We start from the raw sequence: 22,500 nt of genomic DNA, 5'->3' as shown, positions 1-22,500 counted from the left end.
AGGAATCGAATACTGGTCGGAGACCTGATGAGGAAAAGGATATTTATGAAGAGTCAGACGACCGAGATGAAGAGGAATCGAATAGTGGTTGGAGACCTGACAAGGAAAACGAAATTTATGAAGAGTCAGACAACTGAGATGACAGGAAATCGAACACTGGTTGGAGACCTGATAAGGAAAACGATATTTATGAAGAGTCAGACGACCCAAATGACAGGGAATCGAATACTGGTTGGAAACCTGGTAAGGAAAACGATAGTTATGAAGAGTCAGACGACCGAAATGACAGGGAATCAAATACTGGTTGGACACCTGATAAGGAAAACGATATTTATGAAGAGTCAGACGACTGAGATGGCAAGGAATTGAATACTGGTCGGAGACCTAATAAGAAAAGCGACATTTATGACTAGTCAGAGGACCGAGATGACAGGAAATCGAACACTGCTTCGAGACCTAATGAGGAAAACGATATTTATGAAGAGTCACACGACCGAGATGGCAAGGAATCAAATACTAGTCGGAGACATGATAAGGAAAACGATATTTATGAAGAGTCAGACGACTGAGATGACAGGAAATCGAACACTGGTTGGAGACATGATAAAGAAAGGGATATTTATAAAGAGTCAGATGACTGCGATGGAGAGGAATCAAATACTAGTCGCAGACCTGATAAGGAAAGCGATATTTATGAAGACTCAGACGACCGAGAAGGCGAGGAATCAAATACTGGTTGGAGACCTGATCAGGAAAAAAATATTTATGATGAGTAAGATGACCCATATGACAGGAAATCGAACACTGGTTGGAGACCTGATAAGGAAAAAAATATTTATGAAGAGTCAGACGACCCAGATGACAGGGAATCGAATACTGGTTGGAGACCTGATAAGGACAACGATATTTATGAAGAGTCAGACGACCGAGATGACAGGGAATCGAATACTGGTCGGAGACCTGATGAGGAAAATGATATTTATGAAGAGTCAGACGACTGAAATGACAAGGAATCAAATACTGGTTGGAGACCAAACGAGGAAAACGATATTTATGAAGAGTCAAACGACCGAAATGACAGGGAATCAAATACTGGTTGGAGACCTGATAAGAAAAAACGATATTTATGAAGAGTCAGACGACTGAGATCGCGAGGAATCGAATACTGGTCGGAGACCTGATGAGGAAAAGGATATTTATGAAGAGTCAGACGACCGAGATGAAGAGGAATCGAATAGTGGTTGGAGACCTGACAAGGAAAACGAAATTTATGAAGAGTCAGACAACTGAGATGACAGGAAATCGAACACTGGTTGGAGACGTGATAAGGAAAACGATATTTATGAAGAGTCAGACGACCCAAATGACAGGGAATCGAATACTGGTTGGAAACCTGGTAAGGAAAACGATAGTTATGAAGAGTCAGACGACCGAAATGACAGGGAATCAAATACTGGTTGGACACCTGATAAGGAAAACGATATTTATGAAGAGTCAGACGACTGAGATGGCAAGGAATTGAATACTGGTCGGAGACCTAATAAGAAAAGCGACATTTATGACTAGTCAGAGGACCGAGATGACAGGAAATCGAACACTGCTTCGAGACCTAATGAGGAAAACGATATTTATGAAGAGTCACACGACCGAGATGGCAAGGAATCAAATACTAGTCGGAGACATGATAAGGAAAACGATATTTATGAAGAGTCAGACGACTGAGATGACAGGAAATCGAACACTGGTTGGAGACATGATAAAGAAAGGGATATTTATAAAGAGTCAGATGACTGCGATGGAGAGGAATCAAATACTAGTCGCAGACCTGATAAGGAAAGCGATATTTATGAAGACTCAGACGACCGAGAAGGCGAGGAATCAAATACTGGTTGGAGACCTGATCAGGAAAAAAATATTTATGATGAGTAAGATGACCCATATGACAGGAAATCGAACACTGGTTGGAGACCTGATAAGGAAAAAAATATTTATGAAGAGTCAGACGACCCAGATGACAGGGAATCAAATACTGGTTGGAGACCTGATAAGGACAACGATATTTATGAAGAGTCAGACGACCGAGATGACAGGGAATCGAATACTGGTCGGAGACCTGATGAGGAAAATGATATTTATGAAGAGTCAGACGACTGAAATGACAAGGAATCAAATACTGGTTGGAGACCAAACGAGGAAAACGATATTTATGAAGAGTCAAACGACCGAAATGACAGGGAATCGAACACTAGTTGGAGACCTGACAAGGAAAGTGATATTTATGAAGAGTCAGACGACCGAGAAGGCGAGGAATCAAATACTGGTTGGAGACCTGATGAGGAAAACGATATTTACAAAGAGTCAGATGACCGAGATGACAGGGAATCGAATACTGGTCGGAGACCTGATGAAGAAAATGATATTTATAAAGAGTCAGACGACCGAGATGACAGGGAATCGAATACTGGTCGGAGACCTGATGAGGAAAATGATATTTATGAAGAGTCAGACGACTGAAATGACAAGGAATCAAATACTGGTTGGAGACCAACTGAGGAAAAAGATATTTATGAAGAGTCACATAACCGAGATGACAGGGAATCGAATACTGGTCGGAGCCCTGATGAGGAAAACGATATTTATGAAGAGTCAGATGACCGAGATGACAGGGAATCGAATACTGGTCGGAGACCTGATAAGGAAAACGATATTTATGAAGAGTCAGACGACCGAGATGGTGAGGAATCAAATACTAGTCACAGACCTGATAAGGAAAACGATAGTTATGAAGAGTCAGACGACCGAGATGGCGAGGAATCGAATACTGGTCGCAGACCTGATGAGGAAAATGATATTTATGAAGAGTCAGACAACCGAGATGACAGGGAATTGATTACTGGTTGGAGACCTGATAAGGAAAACGATATTTATGAAGATTCAGACGACCGAGATGACAGGAAATCGAACACTGGTTGGAGACCTGATGAGGAAAACGATATTTATGAAGAGTCAGATGACCGAAATGACAGGGAATCAAATACTGGTTGGAGACCTGATAAGAAAAAACGATATTTATGAAGAGTCAGACGACTGAGATGGCGAGGAATCGAATACTGGTCGGAGACCTGATGAGGAAAAGGATATTTATGAAGAGTCAGACGACCGAGATGAAGAGGAATCGAATAGTGGTTGGAGACCTGACAAGGAAAACGAAATTTATGAAGAGTCAGACAACTGAGATGACAGGAAATCGAACACTGGTTGGAGACCTGATAAGGAAAACGATATTTATGAAGAGTCAGACGACCCAAATGACAGGAAATCGAACACTGGTTGGAGACCTAATGAGGAAAACGATATTTATGAAGAGTCACACGACCGAGATGGCAAGGAATCAAATACTAGTCGGAGACATGATAAGGAAAACGATATTTATGAAGAGTCACACGACTGAGATGACAGGAAATCGAACACTGGTTGGAGACATGATAAAGAAAGGGATATTTATAAAGAGTCAGATGACCGCGATGGCGACGAATCAAATACTAGTCGCAGACCTGATAAGGAAAGCGATATTTATGAAGACTCAGACGACCGAGAAGGCGAGGAATCAAATACTGGTTGGAGACCTGATAAGGAAAAAAATATTTATGAAGAGTAAGACGACCGAGATGACAGGAAATCGAACACTGGTTGGAGACCTGATAAGGAAAAAAATATTTATGAAGAGTCAGACGACCCAGATGACAGGGAATCGAATACTGGTTGGAGACCTGATAAGGACAACGATATTTATGAAGAGTCAGACGACCGAGATGACAGGGAATCGAATACTTGTCGGAGACCTGATGAGGAAAACAATATTTATGAAGAGTCAAACGACCGAAATGACAGGGAATCGAACACTAGTTGGAGACCTGACAAGGAAAGTGATATTTATGAAGAGTCAGACGACCGAGAAGGCAAGGAATCAAATACTGGTTGGAGACCTGATGAGGAAAACGATATTTATGAAGAGTCAGATGACCGAGATGACAGGGAATCGAATACTGGTCGGAGACCTGATAAGGAAAACGATATTTATGAAGAGTCAGACGACCGAGATGACAGGGAATCGAATACTGGTCGGAGACCTGATGAGGAAAACGTTATTTATGAAGAGGCAGACGACTGAAATGACAAGGAATCAAATACTGGTTGGAGACCAAATGAGGAAAACGATTTTTATGAAGAGTCAGATGACCGAGATGACAGGGAATCGAATACTGGTCGGAGACCTGATAAGGAAAACGATATTTATGAAGAGTCAGACGACCGAGATGGTGAGGAATCAAATACTAGTCACAGACCTGATGAGGAAAACGATAGTTATGAAGAGTGAGACGACCGTAATGACAGGGAATCGAACACTGGTTGGAGACCTGATAAGGAAAGCGATATTTATGAAGAGTCAGACGACCAAGATGGCGAGGAATCAAATACTGGTCGGAAACCTGGCAAGGAAAACTCTGTTTATGAAGAGTGGAGTGAGAAACGGGGAAGAGAAACGATTGGGAAATACGTCTGCGTTTGCAGGCTAACGACGGAGATGACAGGGAATCGAATACTAGTTGAAGACCTGATGAGGAAAACGAATTCCGCGAGGAGTTAAAGAAGCCCAACTGGAAACAAGGAAATTTTTTACATTTCCATAGCTTCGTGATAGTAACACCATTAAAATAAATTTGAAACTCACGATGAAACTTTTAATGCGAAGTTGTGTTCTTTACAGTTCTCTACAGACCACTTTCATTCTTTTGTATTTATGTTAATTAGACCTCTTGCCCTCATTTTGAAACAAATATTTTCTTGGAAATTTGCTCGTTGTAGCGAGGCAAGGAAAGCTTATTAGCATTAACATAGAAGAATACTTAATTTGGCCGCCATTTTGAAAAAAATCTATACATGATGATGTGATTTCACTGTAAGTTACAACTCCAAAATCTAAACAAAGCAGTTTCAAGAGGCCATTTCCGAGTTCATGTCTGCCTCCTCTTCAGAGCGAGTCTAACTTCACATCTGAATGAAAACTAATTAAGGACTGTGCCTGCTAATTCAAAGGTATTTTTGCGCGGTTTATTGAATATGCGGGAAATGCCGATCTTAACAAGTGTTATTGAAATCCAAAAAGAAAATTGGGGGTAACCACGCATTTTTCAAAGATAATTAATCAACAATATTTAAAAAAATCTTTAAAAGACAAAGCAATGTATGGCATTCTTTTCCAAAGTGAAGCTTAATGATCTCTGAAAAATGCGTGGTTACCCCCAATTTTCTTTTTGGATACCAAGAGCACTTGCAAAATTCTGCTTTCTCCGCATGGTTTTGAACCGTGCAAAAATATCCCTGTATTAATAAGCACTATCCATAGGAAATCCGAGTATCTTGAGATGCGCAGAATGTATGCACAATAACAATGGTAGGCACCGTTCTTAAATTATTTTTCATTCTTATGTAAAGTAGAACTTTATTACCATCACAAAAACTTCGCAGTTAGACTCGCTTTGAAGAGGAGGCAAACATGAACTCGGAAATGACCTATTCAGCATCCACATGTGCCGGAATGCTGAATGATCTTTTAAAAATTGACCACTGTAGAGAAAAGCTGACATTTCAACATTGGTCCGTTTTCAGATACCACACAAACTGAAGTACGACAAAAACGAACTTGTTTTCACTACTAGTCTCTTTTGTGGGCGAGGAATAAAGAAAACAGTCGTCCTAGAAAATTTGAAAATTCTTTGTCGTCAACTCTTTTCCTTCCAACCAAGGGGTAATTGGCACCAAACAGACAAAAAAGGAATTAGAATTGGTTGGGTGGTCATTGTTTGGGCCTCTCTCGGAGTTAAAGGTAAAATAAAATCGGACTTTCGTTTCATTCCCAAGTATGTGTCCCTCGATTGACCAAAAGAATTTCTGTTGACTAAAAATTGGCCTACTTGCATTGCAGGGTCTACAACTTGCATGTGATACAAGTGATTCTGTCCGTATTGATGTGCTGATAGGAACAGATTATTACCGGTCTTTCTTCACTGGGAATATCATTAAGGGAGATCCCTATGGACCAGTAGGCCTTGCAACCAATTTGGTTGGGTTTTGTCAGGACCAACTGTGAGCTCAAAGTTGACAAGGTCATGCACAGTGAATTGGAGTTCAACGCATGTGTTAAAGATAGAGTCCACAGAGCTAAGTGATATAAACGATGATCTGCAGAAATTTTGGGACTTAGAAACTTTGGGCATTAAGGGACATGAAACTTCAGTCTATGACAAGTTTTCAAATGACATCACATTTACTGGAAAGAGATACCAGGTCATGTTACCAGACAATTATACGGTGGCATTGCGTAGACTGACAACAACAATTAAGTAACCTCAAGAACCAACCAGAAATTCTAAGGCAGTATGATGATGTGATCAGAGAGAAAATGCACAGTGGTGTGGTTGAAATGGTACCACATGATCAAATATCACCGTCTGAAGATGTGCACTACCTTCCACACAGGAGAGTTGTGAGACGTGACAGAAATACAACTAAAGGGGGGAGTTGTATATGATGCCTCATCTAAAGTGTTTGAGCCTTGTTTAAATGACTGTCTCTACATTGGACCTTCCTCTTAATCCCTTGTTATTTGACATTTTGCTGAGGTTCAGAGTACATGAAGACATTGAGAAGGCATTTTTGAACATTGAGATTGACCATGAACACAGGGACTTTGTGAGATTTTTATGGGTCAAAGATCCAAACAAGGAAAGTCCGGAGGTCATGGCACTATGTTTTGCACCTGTGGAGTTTAGTGTAAACTTCAGTCCTTTCATTCTAAATGACATAATCAGACACCATTTGAACACATGTTTGCCAGTTTACAGTGCACTTGCAAGAGAGCTGTTGAAGACTTTATATGTTGATGACTATGTCTCTGGAAATGGCGACATGGATAGTACGATCAAATGGTCTAAGGAGATAAAGCTCTGTCTTAAGTCAGGCGGCTTCAATATGAGAAAGTGGAGTAGCAATTCAGAAAGTGTGCTGAGATTACTGGAAAAAAAATGAAGCTTTCAGTGAGGTTTTTGAAAAGAGCAATAGAGCTAGAGTTGAAGATGAAGACGAAAGCTTCTCTACATCAGTTTCAACACAAAGCACAGAAAACGAGCAAAAGGTTTTGGGAATGCTTTGGAACCCAACCCCATTCTCGCCACCAGAGCCTTAGATCGACCCAAGGCTCTAGAAAACTCTATGTAGGAGAACACCGTTAGATTCTTAGCCACAAATTGGCTATTTGAACCTTACGACGCCAGCTCACTCCTCGTGCTAACATGAATGCACCAATTAGAGACGCTTTTGATTGTTCTTCACGAAAATCATTGAGAGGACACTTTGTTTCAGGGTTCCCTTGAGACTTTCCCTCCCTCAGTCAAGAGATGAGCTCTGGGGTCGAGATTGAACCCAGCCCAAGATGAACTGATTTACGATTTGAACAAGACATTAGGAGATGCAGATGCCCAACTAGCAACAAGAAGATTGATTCTCAGTACAGCTACAAGATTTTTTGACCCCTTGGGATTGATAGCTCCAGTCATTCTTCCATTCGAAATGATGTGTCAGAAACTTTGCAAGGCTGGAAAAGACTGGGACGAGTTGGTTGAAGCTGAACTCAATCACCAACGCCTGGCGACTCTATCGGATTTGAGACAGGCTTGAAGAGTGAGCTTTAAGAGATGTTATGCTGAGGGATTGAATGGAGGCAAGGTCAAGTCAGTCCAACTACACTGTTTTGCTGATGCATCGGAAAGGCTTATGGAGCTGTGGTCTACATTAGAGTAGAATATGAGGCAAGGGTGGAATGTCAGATAGTACCTTCGCAGACAAGAGTTGCACCATTAGCTAAACAAACTATCCCTCCTCTGGACTTGATGTCCAACTTAACTGTGTCCAGATTGTTGAAGAGTGTGTCTCAAGCATTAGACGATGTAAGAATTGGCGATTTGTTTAACTGGACAGATTCTATGATTTCACTGTGGTGAATCACAAACACTAGCAAGAAGTCCAAGCCGTTTGTCGAGAATCGAGAAGGAATTCACCCCCTGAGCAGTGGAGGTACTTTTCCAAAGCAGACAATCCAGCTGACATAGCGTCCAGAGGAATAAAGTCTACTGAATTGAAAGAAAGCAGCTTGTGGTTACATCGACCCGACTTCCTGTCTAAGAGTAGTGAGCAGTGGCCAGTTCAACCGACAGTTGTACCAGTCAGAGAAGAGTTGAGCGAACTGAAATCCTCTAAACCACCTGTTTTCAGCTTAGTCACCACGTTCGTTGAAGGGAAGGAAGAAGAACCGAGTCTAGATAACTTAATCAATCCTGAGAATTACAGTTCTTTAAAAAGGCTTATGCTGTTGTTTACTGAGAAATTGAAGAAGACGAGGTCCAGGGAAGGAACGGAAGAAGATTTTACGAAATTGTACAGACAAGCAGAGACATTGTGGATTAGGCACGATCAGCAAGAGATCCTAAAAAGCGACAAGTATCCACAGATGAAGTCATCATTAGGCCTTTATCAAGACGAAGGGATACTACGATGTCAAGGAAGAATGGCATGTCTTCCCTACTGTACGATACACGATTTCCGATGCTGTTGCTGAGAAGTCATTAATTCACTAAGTTGGTGATTCTTAATGACGGTGCCTACTATTGTTATGGCGCATATGTTATGCGCATCTCAAGACACTCGGATTTCCTATCAGCGGTGCTTATTAATACAGGAATAATTTTGTGCGGTTCAAAACTATTCGGAGAAAGCAGAATTTAGCATATGCTCTTGGTATTCAAAAAGAAAATTGGGGGTAACCATGCATTTTTCAGAGATCATTAAGCTTCAATTTGCAAAAGAACGCCAAAGCTTTCTACAAATATTGTCGATTGATTATCATCGAAAAAAGCATGGTTACCTCCAATTTTCTTTTTGGATTTTAATATCATTTGTTAAGATCTGCTTTTCCAGCATATTCAGTAAACCGCGCAAAAATACATGTACCTTTGAAATAGTAGGCACCGTCCTTAAGTGTCATGATCAAGTGATGCACAATGGAGTGGCAGAGACCTTGGGTCAAGTTAAGTCAAGGTATTGGATTGAGAACGGCAGACAAACGGTTAAGAGCATAATCAACAAGTGTGTATTGTGCAAGAAACTTGAAGGTCGTCCATATGGAATGCCAACTACCTCTCAGCTTCCCAGGTTGAGATTGTCCCACGAATTTGCATTTACAAGTACAGGAGTTGACATTGCGGGCCCCGTTTATGTCAAGGACGTTTATGACAAGAGGATGATATGAACAAGGCATACATTGTGTTAAGGCCCGTTTAAATTGTTTCAACATTTGACCAACATTCGTTCAACAAAAGTTGAACGGATGTTGGGCAAATGTTGGACGCAAAAACAAAGTTGAAATGGTTCCAACATTGTGCCAACCAAAGAACCAACACTTTAGTGAAATTTGATTGTGAGGAACTAGGGTCTAGAAACCAGTCTCTCTCGTCCAGATAAACTACGCCATGTTGTCTTTTGCGGTCTGATGTGCGCATGCGTTTGTTCTACAACTGTTGAACAGACTGTTCAAAGGGCTTCAACACCATTCAACATTTTCGGGAACAAAGGAAAAGTTAAATCGATGTTGAATGAAAGTCTAAACCGATTTAAACTTGATTCAACACGCTTTGAACAAGCTTTCAACATTTTTTACGCTTTCAACAATGTTGGACGACGTGTTCAAACACACCGAACATTGGGTTCAACAAATTGTTGAAAACATGTTGAAGCAAATGTTGAAACCGTTTAAACGGGCCTTTATAGACATGCGCCAGTTCATCTCAACTTCGTCCCGAGGCTGACAACCAAAGCTTTCGTGAGAAGTTTTAAAGGTTTATTGCCAGACGTGGTGTTCCAAATCTTGTAGTGTCAGATAATGGATCCACTTTCAAGAGCAAAGAGCTGAAGAAGTTGCCAGCAGACCACTGCATACAATGGTAACTTATCGTCGCGTTAGCTCCGTAATAGGCATGATTTTTTGAACGTCTCGTTAGATCAACTAAACGCTGTCTCAAGAAAACCTTAGGAACTGCGAGAGTCAGCTACGAAGAATTGCTCTCTGTTGTTGTGGAAATAGAGTGAATACTCAATTCACGACCTCTCACGTACATGGATGATGAATTACGAAGTCTTTTGACACCGTCACAATTGATGATTGGTAGTCGCCTGTTGAGTAAGGCAGAGAAAACTCCCTCGGAAGCGCCTCAGACTAGAGGTGAATTGCCAAGGCGTCCGAAGTATCTGACAACTGTTCTTTCGCAGTTTTGGAGACGTTGGCAGAAGGAATACTTGACAGAGTTACGTGTCCATCATAATTGCCAACTGAAAAACAGACAACCAACCGTCAATGTAAGAGACGTCGTTTACATTCACAAGAACAGGACGCCGAGACTATTTTGGAATATGGGAGTGGTCAAATCCCTCATCACAGGACGAGATGGATTTCACCGATGCAGCAGTTGTGAGAACTCGTAGAGGAGCTAGATCGAGTAATCAATGTAACAAGACCCTTGAAGAAGTTGTATCCTGTAAAAGCTGGACTAGGAGTAAATGAAGGTCAGAACAGGAACATCAATTTTCCAATTACCTTTGGGGTAAACGCTGAACAAGAAAACATAGCTGAACATTAAGGATTACAAAATAGACAATGATGAAACCTCTCCTTTTTCTGTTTATGTCGTTACGAACTTCAGTCAAGTGTTTAGTTTGAATCCCTCTGTGTTTGAAATAGATTTGATATAAATTAGCATAATTACGTGTGGTGGGAAGAAAGTCATGTGTGAAGAGGGACTTACTCTGAGTTTTGATCGATCGTCGGATCACTTCGAGTGTTTAGTTGAGTATTGAGTATTAGATTCCGAAGGTGCTTGAGGCCTGAAACCGTCGGGTGAAGTGATAATACGTATGGAAAATTGTAAAGAGATCATTTACCAGGAAACGAGATAAATACACAAAAATATTCATTACGAAGGGATTCTTTGCGCTGCTATAGTTCAATTGGAATTTTGGATTTAGATGAAGGGAACGGTTACGAAAAAATTTAGATTTGGTGTCTGTAAGTCCAGTTTTCAACAGCTTCACGAGAATACCAATTGATAGAAAACAAAATCAAACTGAAACATATCTTCCAATAAACAATAAAACATTAACGACTTTAGGAGCCAAATAAGTTAAATCTTCAGTTAAGCATAAATTTATAACCTTCTCATTTTTCGTCTTTATATAATCACAATTTTCAATACAGTTTTCGCAAGCCCTATATACGGCTAATGTAGCCCCCACCCCCCACCCCCAGGCATACCCCGGGCATTTGACAAGAGGATAGCTCTGCATAGTGGGGAATTTGACACGAAAGAAAACCCGTACTTTGTACCGAGCGGTAGCTTGTCTTTACTTCTTTTTTTACGAAAAAATTCCGTTAAAGTCTCGAATGAGGATAAATCCAACCGTAAAGCGTTTGTGGGCGCTATTAAGCTTTGTTGAACTTTTATTGAAAGGTAAGTAATCTTGACCTTTTTCTTCATTTTTGCCGTTTTATATCATCAGTATGTCGTGACGGCATGCTTCATCGATTTGCTCGATTGTTCATCAATCGTATTTGTTTACATATTATTGAAACATCAGTTTGTCAAAACTACAGTAGGTGAATCCTTCTGGAATGACTATTGACGCAAGTTTAACATCAACGGTTAACTGATCAAATAAAATTAAAAAATAATAATAAACGTTTCATAAGAACGGCCAAACTTGCTTCTTGCACGGAGGGTGGGGTATTTCACGCTTTGTGTGAGGCACTAAAGTGGTGACGGTGTAAACTGGCAACATGGGGGGGGGAGTTGATCATATCATTTTGTAAAGGTCAAATGCCCAAGGGTTTGCCAGGGGGTGGGAGAGGGAGGATGGGCCCTCTTGGAATTGATTGATACATAACAAAACAATCACAGCCTTTAGAGAAAATTAATTACGTAAAGAGAACTTAAAGATGGAATTACAAAGAGTCATTACCGACCCCTAATTTTTCTTTCAAAGCTTCGTGACGATGATCCACCAACCATAAAGGTGGGAGGTACTTTGGGTGCATGGTATCAACAAAGTGCTTTCTCCACATCTTTTCAAATTCCAGTAGTTTCCCTTCTTCACGAACTCTTTTCACCACTTCACGTCCATGTGACACAAAATTAGCATTTTCCTTACGGGTTTCCATTGCTGCAGCCTGCATGATGATTTCTTGAGTTAAAACGGGTGCATTGAAGTATTTCTGCACAATTATTGACAGTTCCTGGCGTGTGTCCTCTGGTATTTTGTTACCGGCATAATTTAAAGCTCTTGCAGCTGACTTCACTTTCCTTAGAACTGGATCTTCCACAAGTCGACACACAGCAGCATTTCCTTTAAAAAAAACGAAAAATCAAAGTGGCTATGAGTCACTGAACTCGGAAAATTAATTGCTACGAATACCACTGATCTGTGGAATGGGCCCGACTTACTGAGTCACTGCCCCGCCCACTTTCACTTGTAAATAGTTCAAATCCTTGAGCAAACAGCAAACAAAACTTACACTCGAAGTAACAGCGAGACCGTGGTTGCACTTGCAACCTCTTCGCTGGACAAGAACAAAACATATCTTTCCATTGTTCTGTTTCGGTACACCTTAACGGCGAAAGCACACCGTCAGAAAGGAATTTCATCCAAATGTTTAACTGAAGTGGCAGTCACTCAATAATTCAGACCCATTCCACAGAACGGTGGTTTTCGTAGTATGAAAGGTGAAAATGTTGAGCCTCGTTCCCAGGGTCTATCCTCTCCCCTTTCCCAAGAGAAGGAGAAGAGACCTTGGAAACTAGGTGGTTTGCACTTATTCATTGGTCAATGGCAATATTATTCAACAATAAGAGTGTGGGGCTGTTACAAAGATGAGTATTAAGTTACTCTTTAATAGTCCTGTAGTAGGTTAGGTAGCACACACAGGAAGTGGACCTATGGTGTACGAAAACTGTGACCGCAAAATGGCACATACTGCAATTATAGCAACAATTTTGTTAATTCTAACTTCTAATTCTAATTCTAATGTCTTATTCACACTACTCAAAGCATTTACACATAGTTTATTTAACAATTATTCGCCGAAGGCGAAGTGATTATTGGTGAATATTCACCGAGACGAAGTCGAGGTGAATATTCACCAATAATCACTGAGCCTGAGGCGAATAATTGCTTTAGTATAAATACACAGGTGATTATTTCAAAAAAGAGAAAAAAAAAAAAACATTTCAACGCTAAAATCATCTTCACTTACAGTGGCAAAATGACTACTGGCAGCCATTTTGTGTGTCGAGGTGATTATCAGCTGATAATCCAAGATAGCGAGCCAATGAGAGCGCGCGATTTTGTATAATCACCTGTGTATTTATACTAAATTGTGACCCTCCATATGATTTTAGGGACAAAGGTGATAGCACGCTCACAACAAGCTTCCACTTGAAAACGATAGAAACTGACTAAAACACGCTTGCTGAGCACACTAAAGCACACATTAATGAGCTTATGCTTTTGTTTCATGTAACACACTTGAAACAATACAGCGTGAGCACGCAAACACGGAAAGCGTGTTAATTATTAATGAAACCTAGCGTGGGAGAGGACACAGCACACTAGTGTGTTAGTGTGCAGCACGCATGTTAACTCAACCTGAATTATTATAATTAATAAAAAAAAGAAACGAATTTGTACAAAACAAATTGATGTCAGTTTTTCAAGCGTCTGCCCTCTTATTGACAATGAATTTTGTCACAACATTGTCAAAGTAGTCTGCGGATCCAATCAGCTATCGCCTCGTGGATCCACAGCTACTTTGACAATGTTATGACCAAAGTCATGATCAATAACAGGACAGATGCATGAAAAACTGACATCAATTTGTTAATCTTACCCCCTTGGTCCATCAAAAATAATTAATAAGGTGATAATAGATGACATTCGGTTATAATTTCTTTCTTCGTCACTATGGTAATTTTTTGCCGCTCTTGAGAATTGCACATTCATTTTCCGTATACTACCTCCTATATAGTCTATTAGTTTTTCATTGTACAACTCAAAAAGGCATAATTTTATTGTGTTTGATTCTACTGCTAAAAACTGAAAATAACCCTGAGAATAGTAGATAGTCTCTTGATTGAAAGGAAGTTAGATCGAGAGTATTTACACCTACGATACACTTTTGGTGGCCTAGTATTTTAGTATGGTCTAGCAGCAAGCCAAAGTCATGTACCATAAGACGGTTTCTCACCCGGCTCCATGACTGACTTGACTGTCCTCCATTAGTGCCTCACAAAACCCTAATGTATGCGCAAGCACTATGCACAAGTCAGGGGGCTAACATAAAAAAAATCAACACGATCTGATGGACGGAACCATAGGAGTGACAGCCAGCTCCCCTCCAATAACTCTGAAATGGCTTTGTAATTTTCCAGTTAAAAATGGGCAATGGGCAAAGGCTTCGAAGTGTGTGCAACTCCAACATATTTTAAACATTTTCTAGATACATGTCGGACCAGTATTTGCCTCATCTGCTTAGTCATCTCAGATTTGTGGCAACTACTCTTCCACGGACTCAAATGTTTTCAAAAGATTTCCTGCCTTTGGAAATTCAAGGGAACAAGGACATTTGTTTATTAACATTATGAAACTCCCAATGATTGAACTGGCACATCTAAATGCACTCAGTTGAGCACACAAGCAGTTTGACCTTAAAATACCTTCTTTACCGAACAGTGGATGTCAATGTTGGAACTCGCCAAATAAGGCTTTAACAAATACTTAATGACTCATGTGCCCAGCAGCTAATTTTAATCAAACAGAAAAACTTAATGTACATGCAAGTTAAGCAGACCAACAGTAGCAACCTTTCCTCTCCAACAAATCTTGCTTGTTGAGGAGAAAAGATTGTGTGACAAGCCAAAAGAATTTCTGTGCAGGAGCTTCATTACAGAGCATGCATAGTAACCATATACTACATTAATCGTAGAATATGAACTTACCCAGTGGTGCATTATACTTGATCGCCAGTTCCTTTCTGAGTTGGTCATCATGGTGATTAGCCAGGCAGTGACACTTTGGACATGTCAATAGAATATCATGTGAGTGATGATCTTTCATCACAAGTGGAAAGTGACGGCGGTAATCATGAGGAACAACATTCTTCCTCATATAACTTTCATCACTTCCACACACAACACAAACATTGTCTTTGAAATTGAGGTAATAATAGTCTTCTGTGCCTGGTCTTCCCGCAGGTTCAAAATTTAGCTGGACTGTGTAAGGATCGAGGCTTGTAAGGTGTCCTATTTAAAATAATAATCATTATTATAATTGTAATAATAATAATAACAACTTTAATTAGTTTTTATTATGAGCTCGACAATGAAGCAGATTAGAAACAAGTACATCCCAATCCAGAAGAGTCGAGAGAGTTCTGGAATAGAATTTGGAGTGACACTTAAGTGTGCACAAGAATAATGCGAAACGAGGGATTTGAGGAGTGAGGAGATATGCTCTGCCAGGAGGATATAGCAATCAATATGGACAAGCTTAGGATGATTCTTAACAAGGTTCCTAATTGGAAATCTCCCAACCCTGACTTGGTCCAGGGATTCTGCTGAAGAACTTTAAAAGCGTTCATGACAGATTGGTTGAACAACTCAACCCTTGTTTGGAGGCAGTAAAAAGTGCCCTTATGGATGACCAATGGAAGAACTCTCTGTTCATCAAGGAAGTAAGTTTGGGTAGTGTAGCGCACAACTTCAGGCTCATCACGTCCTCCATTGATGTGGAAATTACTAACTGGCATTATAGCTGAAGATGCCTACTGGTACCTAGACGACTGAAAGCTTTTACCTGAGGTGCAAAAAGGAGCCGCAAAAGATCTAGAGGGACCCACAATCTCCTGTTTACAGACAAGCTAATTATGCAGAATGCTAGCTGGCCAGAAGAACCTTTTTATGGCTTGGATCGGCTGTCAAAAGGCGTACGACATGCTACCACACTCTTAGATAAAGGAATGTCTAGACATGTTTGGGATAGCAGACAACGTCGTGAAGAGGCTTCTTTCCAACAGTATGGAGAAATGGAGGATCAAGCTGTATTCTTCCTCAACAATGAGAGGTGAAATTGAGATCAAGAGGGGTATATTCCAAGGAGATTCCCTATCACCTCTGTTGTTTGTGGCCTCGATGATACCGTTAAGACTACTGCTCAGGAAGACCAAGTACAGATATTACCTCAAAGGCAAACAAGTGAACCATCTACTTTACATGAATGATCTTAAGCTGTATGCAAAGTCTAAAAAAGGTTTGGAATCCTGGTGAATCCTGTCCGAGTGTTCAGTGCGGATAATAGAGATGGACTTTAGGGTGACAAAATGTGCAAAGTTGGTAGTACATAGAGGAAAGATTGTCAAATCCGCGGGAATTAAGAATCAAGAATCTGGAAGAGGGAGCCAGTTATAAATACTTGGGTTTCCTGGAGGCAGATGAGGTCCAGCAAAAATAAATGAAGATCAGCCTAATGAAAGAATACTTCAGAAGAGTGACATCATGGGCTGTCTCTCTCCTAAGGTATATGTACTCCGCAAGTTTTATTGAATGGACCCGAGAAGAGTTGAGATCATTGGACAAAAGAACACGGAAAACACTAACTACGCACAGGGCGCTCCATCCAAGGGATAGCGTAATACAATTATACCTGCCAAGAAAAAGAGGTGGTTTAAATAGATGACTTGTGTCAACAGAAGTCTGTGTGGACCAAGCAACAATAGGGCTCACAAGCTATGTAGCTGGGAGTGGAGAGAGCCTGCTGTCTACAGCATGGAAAGGAATGAAGAATGAATACTGCAGAGGAAAGTTGTGATGAGTTTAAGAAGAGGTAGACAGAAGAACGGATCAAGGAGGTGACAGAGAAGAAGCTCCATGGACATTTTCTGAGAGAGATGAAAGAAACAGCGAGTGAGAAAAGTTGGAAGTGGCTTCAGAAGTGCCACCTAAAGAAGCAGACCAAAGGTCCTTTAATGGCAGCACAGAGTCAATCTGTGAAAACAAAGGTGATTGAGGCCAAAATTGACAACACACAAGAGGATTCGCTTTGCAGATTATGCAAAAAAAGTGATGAAACTGCCAGCCATCTTGAGTGAATGTGAATATTTTGGGACTTTGGCTCCCTTGCAATAGACCACATATTGTAGTGGTCGATAAGAAGAGGAGAGTGTGTCAGAGAATTGACGTTGCTTGCCAAGGAGATAGTCGCATCCTGCTGAAAGAGGAAGAAAAAATCAATGAGTATCGAGACCTTGCAGTAAAGGTGAAGGCCTTGTGGAAAATGAAGAAAGTGACTGTCACTCTGGTTGTAATAGGAGCATTGGGTAGAATTACGGAGAATTTTGAGGGCTACACTGTACATGAAGATGATTAATGTGGGCTTTGGGCATGGTGCGTAAGACATTCTTGCTAGGATTGTAAGAATCCTAAGAAGAGTTCTGGAGTGCTGAGACTGCTTGTTGCATTCAGACAGGGATTCATCAGTGATTGTACACTGTGGATGGAAACACATAATAATAATAATAATAATAATAATAATAATAATAATAATCATAAGTTGATATGCATTAATGTGACAGCACGATGCTGTTAGTGAGTTTCAAAATGTGTCAGTCAATACTTGGCTGTGTAGCCGCGCGATGCGGCTACATCGCGCGGCGATGTTAACACACTCACTTTGGAGGTTGGTTGGCTGCATCTTGATATGCATTTATGTGACAGCGCGATGCTGTTAGTGAGTTTCAAAATGTGCCAGTCAATACTTGGTTGTGTAGCCGCGCGATGCGGTTCCACTCGAGACCCACAAATTGACCCTTGCTTACCATGGAGTCTCCAGTAGCTCAGTGGTTAGAGCATCCGACTACATCACGGAGGGTCGTGGGTTCAAATCCCATCTGGGACTCAGATATTTTTCCGAGTCTACATTTCTCCTTACATTTAATATCATTGTTGTTGTTTCATCGTTAACACAATAATAATAATAATAATAATAACATGTACACAATATGGGAGAATATGGGAGAACTAAATGTAGTGGACTAATGCAAATACTGCATTTTAATTGGCTACGCTACTAGAGGACTATTAGTAATAGTCCTTGAGTAGCGAAAAGCGTGATGCTTTCTTTCATTTTATTCCCAAATACACATTTCTTCAACTTGCATTTGCTAAAATTTAATTTATATTATTCCCTTTTCTGTCTGACTAGTTGGGTGAATAGTTGGGTCAATAGCCCATTTGGCTTTTATAGCCTCATGGGCTATTGACCCATAGCCCTGTCTAATTGTTAAATATCACATATGTACAGCCACCTTGTGTAGATTATGAGGTGAGAGGTTGAGAATGTCGATCATGTTGTGAGCGGGTGTAAAAAGTTAGCTCAGAAGGAATACAAAGGAAGATATGACAATGTTGTGAAGGCAGTCCACTGGAAATTGTGTGAGAAATACGGATTAGAGTGGAACAAAAAGTGGTATGAGCATACACCTGAGAGTCCAGTGGAGAATGGAAGAATCAAGATCTTGTGGGATGTCTGTGTCTAATGTGACCATTATTGGAGCTAGAAGGCCTGACATTGTAATCATCGATAAGGAAGACAAGAACTGCTTTATTGTTGACATCACTATCCCTGGAGATTTAAGACTCAGTGAAAAAGAGGGTGAGAAGGTTGAAAAATACCAAGGCTTGAAGAGAGAAATTACGAGAATGTGGAATTTGAAAAGTGCTCGGGTAATACCTATAATAGCCCACTTTCTCCAAATCCTTATATATATTTCCCAAAGACTCGAGATGATGCCTTTTGTTTAGAACTTACAATTAATTATATCAAAATTGGTCTACTGCTGGCGCCCTAGGTGGAGTAACAAGAAAGTTAGGCGACTGGGTCTGGAAACTGGGCATTACACTCCGAACAGCATTCCTACAAAAGCCTGCACTATTAGGAACAGCAAGGATTCCGAGAACTGTACTTGATACATAATCCTCAGGTTTTTATGGTGGCAAAGATCAGCCTGTGAAGGTGGAATAATAATAATAATAATAATAATAATAATAGTAATAACAATAATAATAATAGTAATAATAATAATAATAATAATAATAATAATAATAACCCTATCCAATCATGGCTATGCTGTAAATCTACTGGGTCTCCTGGTCTGGAAAATTTGAAGCCAATTTTTGGGCACTTGAAGTTATTGCAAGTTGAAAACACCACACTCCACAAAATGAACTAAAACAGCTTAAACAGAAAGCTGGGGATACTTAATTTTTTTGTGTTGCCTTCACCATTTTTCCAGAATTGTTCTACATTAATTTTGTTTAAAAAGAAAAAAAAATGTATTCCAAAGGTGAGGTGGCTGAGAGAAACAGAGAAATCAGGAAAAGGGAATTTATTACTACAAAGCTATCAGTGATTCAGTTTTTACTGGGTTACCCGTAGAAATTATTACTTTGCATGTCTCCAGTGTCACAATTTGTGTTTCCACCCATCAAAATAAAAGTAGGGGCAATGATAGCTCTGAAACTGAGATCAACACAAAGAGCACACAATGTTACTTGGTGACATCACAAAACAGCAAGCGAAATCCGAGAATAAATGGGTCTACAAGATCTCCTGACCACTATCACAAGACTAAAATGGCAATGGGCCAGTCTCCTAGGGCGAAGGAATGATAATAGGTGGATGTACCATGCTACAATTTGGACTGCAAGAGGAAGCAGATTAAGACGTAACAGAGAGCGTTTGGGTGTTGACATGACAACACCCAAAAAGTAACAGGCAACAACTGCAAATGCTAAGCGTAGCAATGGCAAACATGGAAACGTTGTGAGGAGGCCTATAAAGACGTTCGTTGTCAAAGACGACAAGGGCGGATGATGATGATGATGATGATGATCAAAGTTCTTGAGTGGATGATCCATAGAAAACAACAAGCTTCCACCTCATAATATATTAAATGAAATTTTCTCTGTATAATACATATACATGTATCTTAATTATTACAAATGTAGATGTTTTGGTGTGTAGTACTGCTGAGTATTTTTACGAGTTGTGCTGTATTTTGACAAGCCCACTAGGGTGAGTCAAAACACAAACAACGAAGAGAAATACTAGCAATATTACACACCAAAACATCTAATAAGCTATTTCTTATACAACTTTTTTGCACTAATTTTTTAGCAGATGTATTGTAAACAAGCGAGAGCGTGTGACAGATTTGTGCATGCAGGGCAACGTCAGCACACTAAACGAGTCAAACCAATTCTCTACTGTACAATAACCAAGTGTACAAATAACTGACTGTACAATATCATGGAATAATTTTGTACGTGTGTTGTTCGTGCGTTTTTTTGTAGAATAACTAATACAGTTGAATAATAAAATAAATTATTGTACATGACCATTTAAACATAAAATATAGATGAGAGATTGTCTAGATTTCCTTGTCTGCTTAGTAGTTCTACAAGCAGAATGAAGAAGAAGTACATGTACATGAAAACATGGTTTAAGTGAACTTGTCCCAGTCATTAACAAGGAAGATGCAGGCATCCCACAATGAACAGTAACAATAACAATAATTCTCAAAAATTTGTCTTTTTTGTCATTGAGATAAAGAGATCGGGTAGAACCAAAGACGTCTGAAGAAATCATACACAAGCTCAGTTTCATCATACAGTGTGCAACGCCAGCTTCCTTTCCAAACACAAGGTTTTGAATAAAGACCAAATCTAAACTTAAAAACTAAGAAATAACTGAACATCATACCTATTCCTCTCTCGATGTACCAGTCCGCCTTCTTGCGATCCAGAGTACAAAGTCTGGATCCATCAGGAGCTGCCAGCATGCAGTTCATGTACAGTGGTGTTTTTCTTGTTGTGCCTTTTTTTATAAGGCTTTGGAGGCTTCTCTGCACTACAAGAACTAAATTCATCTTTTTCATCCTCATCGTTTGAGACAAAGTTCTTTTTTTTTTCCCTGAATGCAATGTCCACCACACCCTGACACAGAGAGCCTGCTCTTTGAGTAAAGCATGGGTCTCTAAGAAAATTGGTAACCTCATCCATGAAAAGGTATCCTTCCATCTCAGGTGACTCAAACTTGTTGAGATCTACTGTAGCTTCATAACAAATTTTAGAATCACCACACAAAGCTTCTTTTAATGCTAATCTGTCACGAAGAAACTTATCATCACTGATATTTCCAAAATTCAAACCCTCCTGCGTGGGATTCTTATTTTTCAAAGATTCTGACCTAAAAGTATTGAGATGTTGTTTGAAAGCTGGTTCTTGGTCAGGCAAGCAATGCTCTGGACTGTCTCCTGACTGATTCAGTGTGAAATCTGTTTTGTTGTTCTCCACATCAGAATTGTTCAATACACAAGAAGACTGTTCAGTGTGTTCAAACTTGTGGCAAGCACCTTGAGAATTCCAATCATTTTCAGTTTCAAAATGGTTCTCGTTCACTGGACAAAAAACAAGTGAATCATACATGCCTCTTTCATCCTTGTTGTGCCTTGTCTTCATGTTAACCAACCTAAGAAAGATATGACTTGCAACCAATGCATCATTCATGGCATATTCAATCTGCGGTATGCTGAATTCTGCAGCTTCCCAGTTGCTGCATCGAATTCTCCAGGACTTATCCATTCTAACACCCAATATTTTCTTGGCTAAGGCATCAAGACTCATCTTCTGGAAACTGTAAAGTAAACCAGGTAAGACTTGCATGTATTTACCAGAAACCACATAAAAATAACTCCATACAAGTACCTTTAGAATACATGTGGAGGATGTAGCACAATGGCAGATCTCTGAGAAGGGGGCAACTCAAAGTGCTTCTTTTCTATCTACACTGTAAGCCATTTTAAGAGATACATGTAAACATGTTACAGTAGTCTGTATGAAAAAAAGAATGCTTAATTTAATACTATTTTCAAATATCTCTTTTTGTTCCAGAGATATTCAAGTTTTTCAAATATGCAAATTAGCTAAGTGATGACACCACAATTACTCAACCAAATTTTGATCATACACTGTATATGATGAAAAGAGATATCTCAGCCAATTTGTATCAGAAGTGCTTGATTCTTTGCAGTACGATTCTAGTATATGTGCTCCACAACATGAGCATACCAGTTTTGTTACCATAGAAACTTACTGGGTTTCAGACCTCCCAGATATTAAAGGCTTTGCAGGCCACCATTGCGTCACTTTCACTAAAGGACCACGAGGAGCAATGGCTATTCCGTGCAAGCTGTGTTGGATGTCTTCGAACAACTGAGACATGTTAAAA

The 22,500-nt window shown here is 40.0% G+C and overlaps 2 protein-coding genes, 1 non-coding gene and 1 pseudogene across 3 annotated transcripts; 3 read left to right on the top strand and 1 right to left on the bottom strand.

The window, feature by feature from the left end:
* The first annotated feature begins 1,219 nt into the window (after window positions 1-1,219).
* On the top strand, window positions 1,220-3,075 carry LOC137988726 (protein starmaker-like). The gene is made up of 3 exons (XM_068834697.1): window positions 1,220-1,396; window positions 2,164-2,501; window positions 2,544-3,075. The coding sequence occupies exons 1-3, from the start codon at window positions 1,220-1,222 to the stop codon at window positions 3,073-3,075; spliced, it is 1,047 nt and encodes a 348-aa protein (XP_068690798.1).
* Window positions 3,076-4,100: 1,025 nt separating this feature from the next.
* Window positions 4,101-4,577, top strand: LOC137988725 (uncharacterized). Its single transcript, XM_068834696.1, has one exon. It carries the CDS (start codon window positions 4,101-4,103, stop codon window positions 4,575-4,577), a length of 477 nt encoding a protein of 158 aa, XP_068690797.1.
* Window positions 4,578-4,728: 151 nt separating this feature from the next.
* The window catches only part of LOC137988669 (exonuclease 3'-5' domain-containing protein 2-like), a 22,509-nt pseudogene continuing 4,737 nt past the window's right edge, over window positions 4,729-22,500 (bottom strand).
* Trnac-aca (transfer RNA cysteine (anticodon ACA)) lies at window positions 18,035-18,108 on the top strand. The gene has a single exon. It is a non-coding gene; the product is annotated as a tRNA-Cys (tRNA).

This window comes from Montipora foliosa, unplaced genomic scaffold (genome assembly GCF_036669935.1).
Source record: "Montipora foliosa isolate CH-2021 unplaced genomic scaffold, ASM3666993v2 scaffold_425, whole genome shotgun sequence".
Classification (NCBI taxonomy): Eukaryota; Metazoa; Cnidaria; class Anthozoa; order Scleractinia; family Acroporidae; genus Montipora; species Montipora foliosa.
This window is presented reverse-complemented; position numbering and strand designations above follow the sequence as displayed.

Coding starts and splice junctions, on each gene's coding strand:
- LOC137988726 (XM_068834697.1), top strand. CDS start 1,220: ATGAAGAGGAATCGAATAGTGGTTGGAGACCTGACAAGGAAAACGAAA. Junction 1,397..2,163: donor GAATACTGGTTGGAAACCTG/GTAAGGAAAACG, acceptor TGAAATGACAAG/GAATCAAATACTGGTTGGAG. Junction 2,502..2,543: donor GAAAATGATATTTATGAAGA/GTCAGACGACTG, acceptor TACTGGTTGGAG/ACCAACTGAGGAAAAAGATA.
- LOC137988725 (XM_068834696.1), top strand. CDS start 4,101: ATGACAGGGAATCGAATACTGGTCGGAGACCTGATGAGGAAAACGTTA.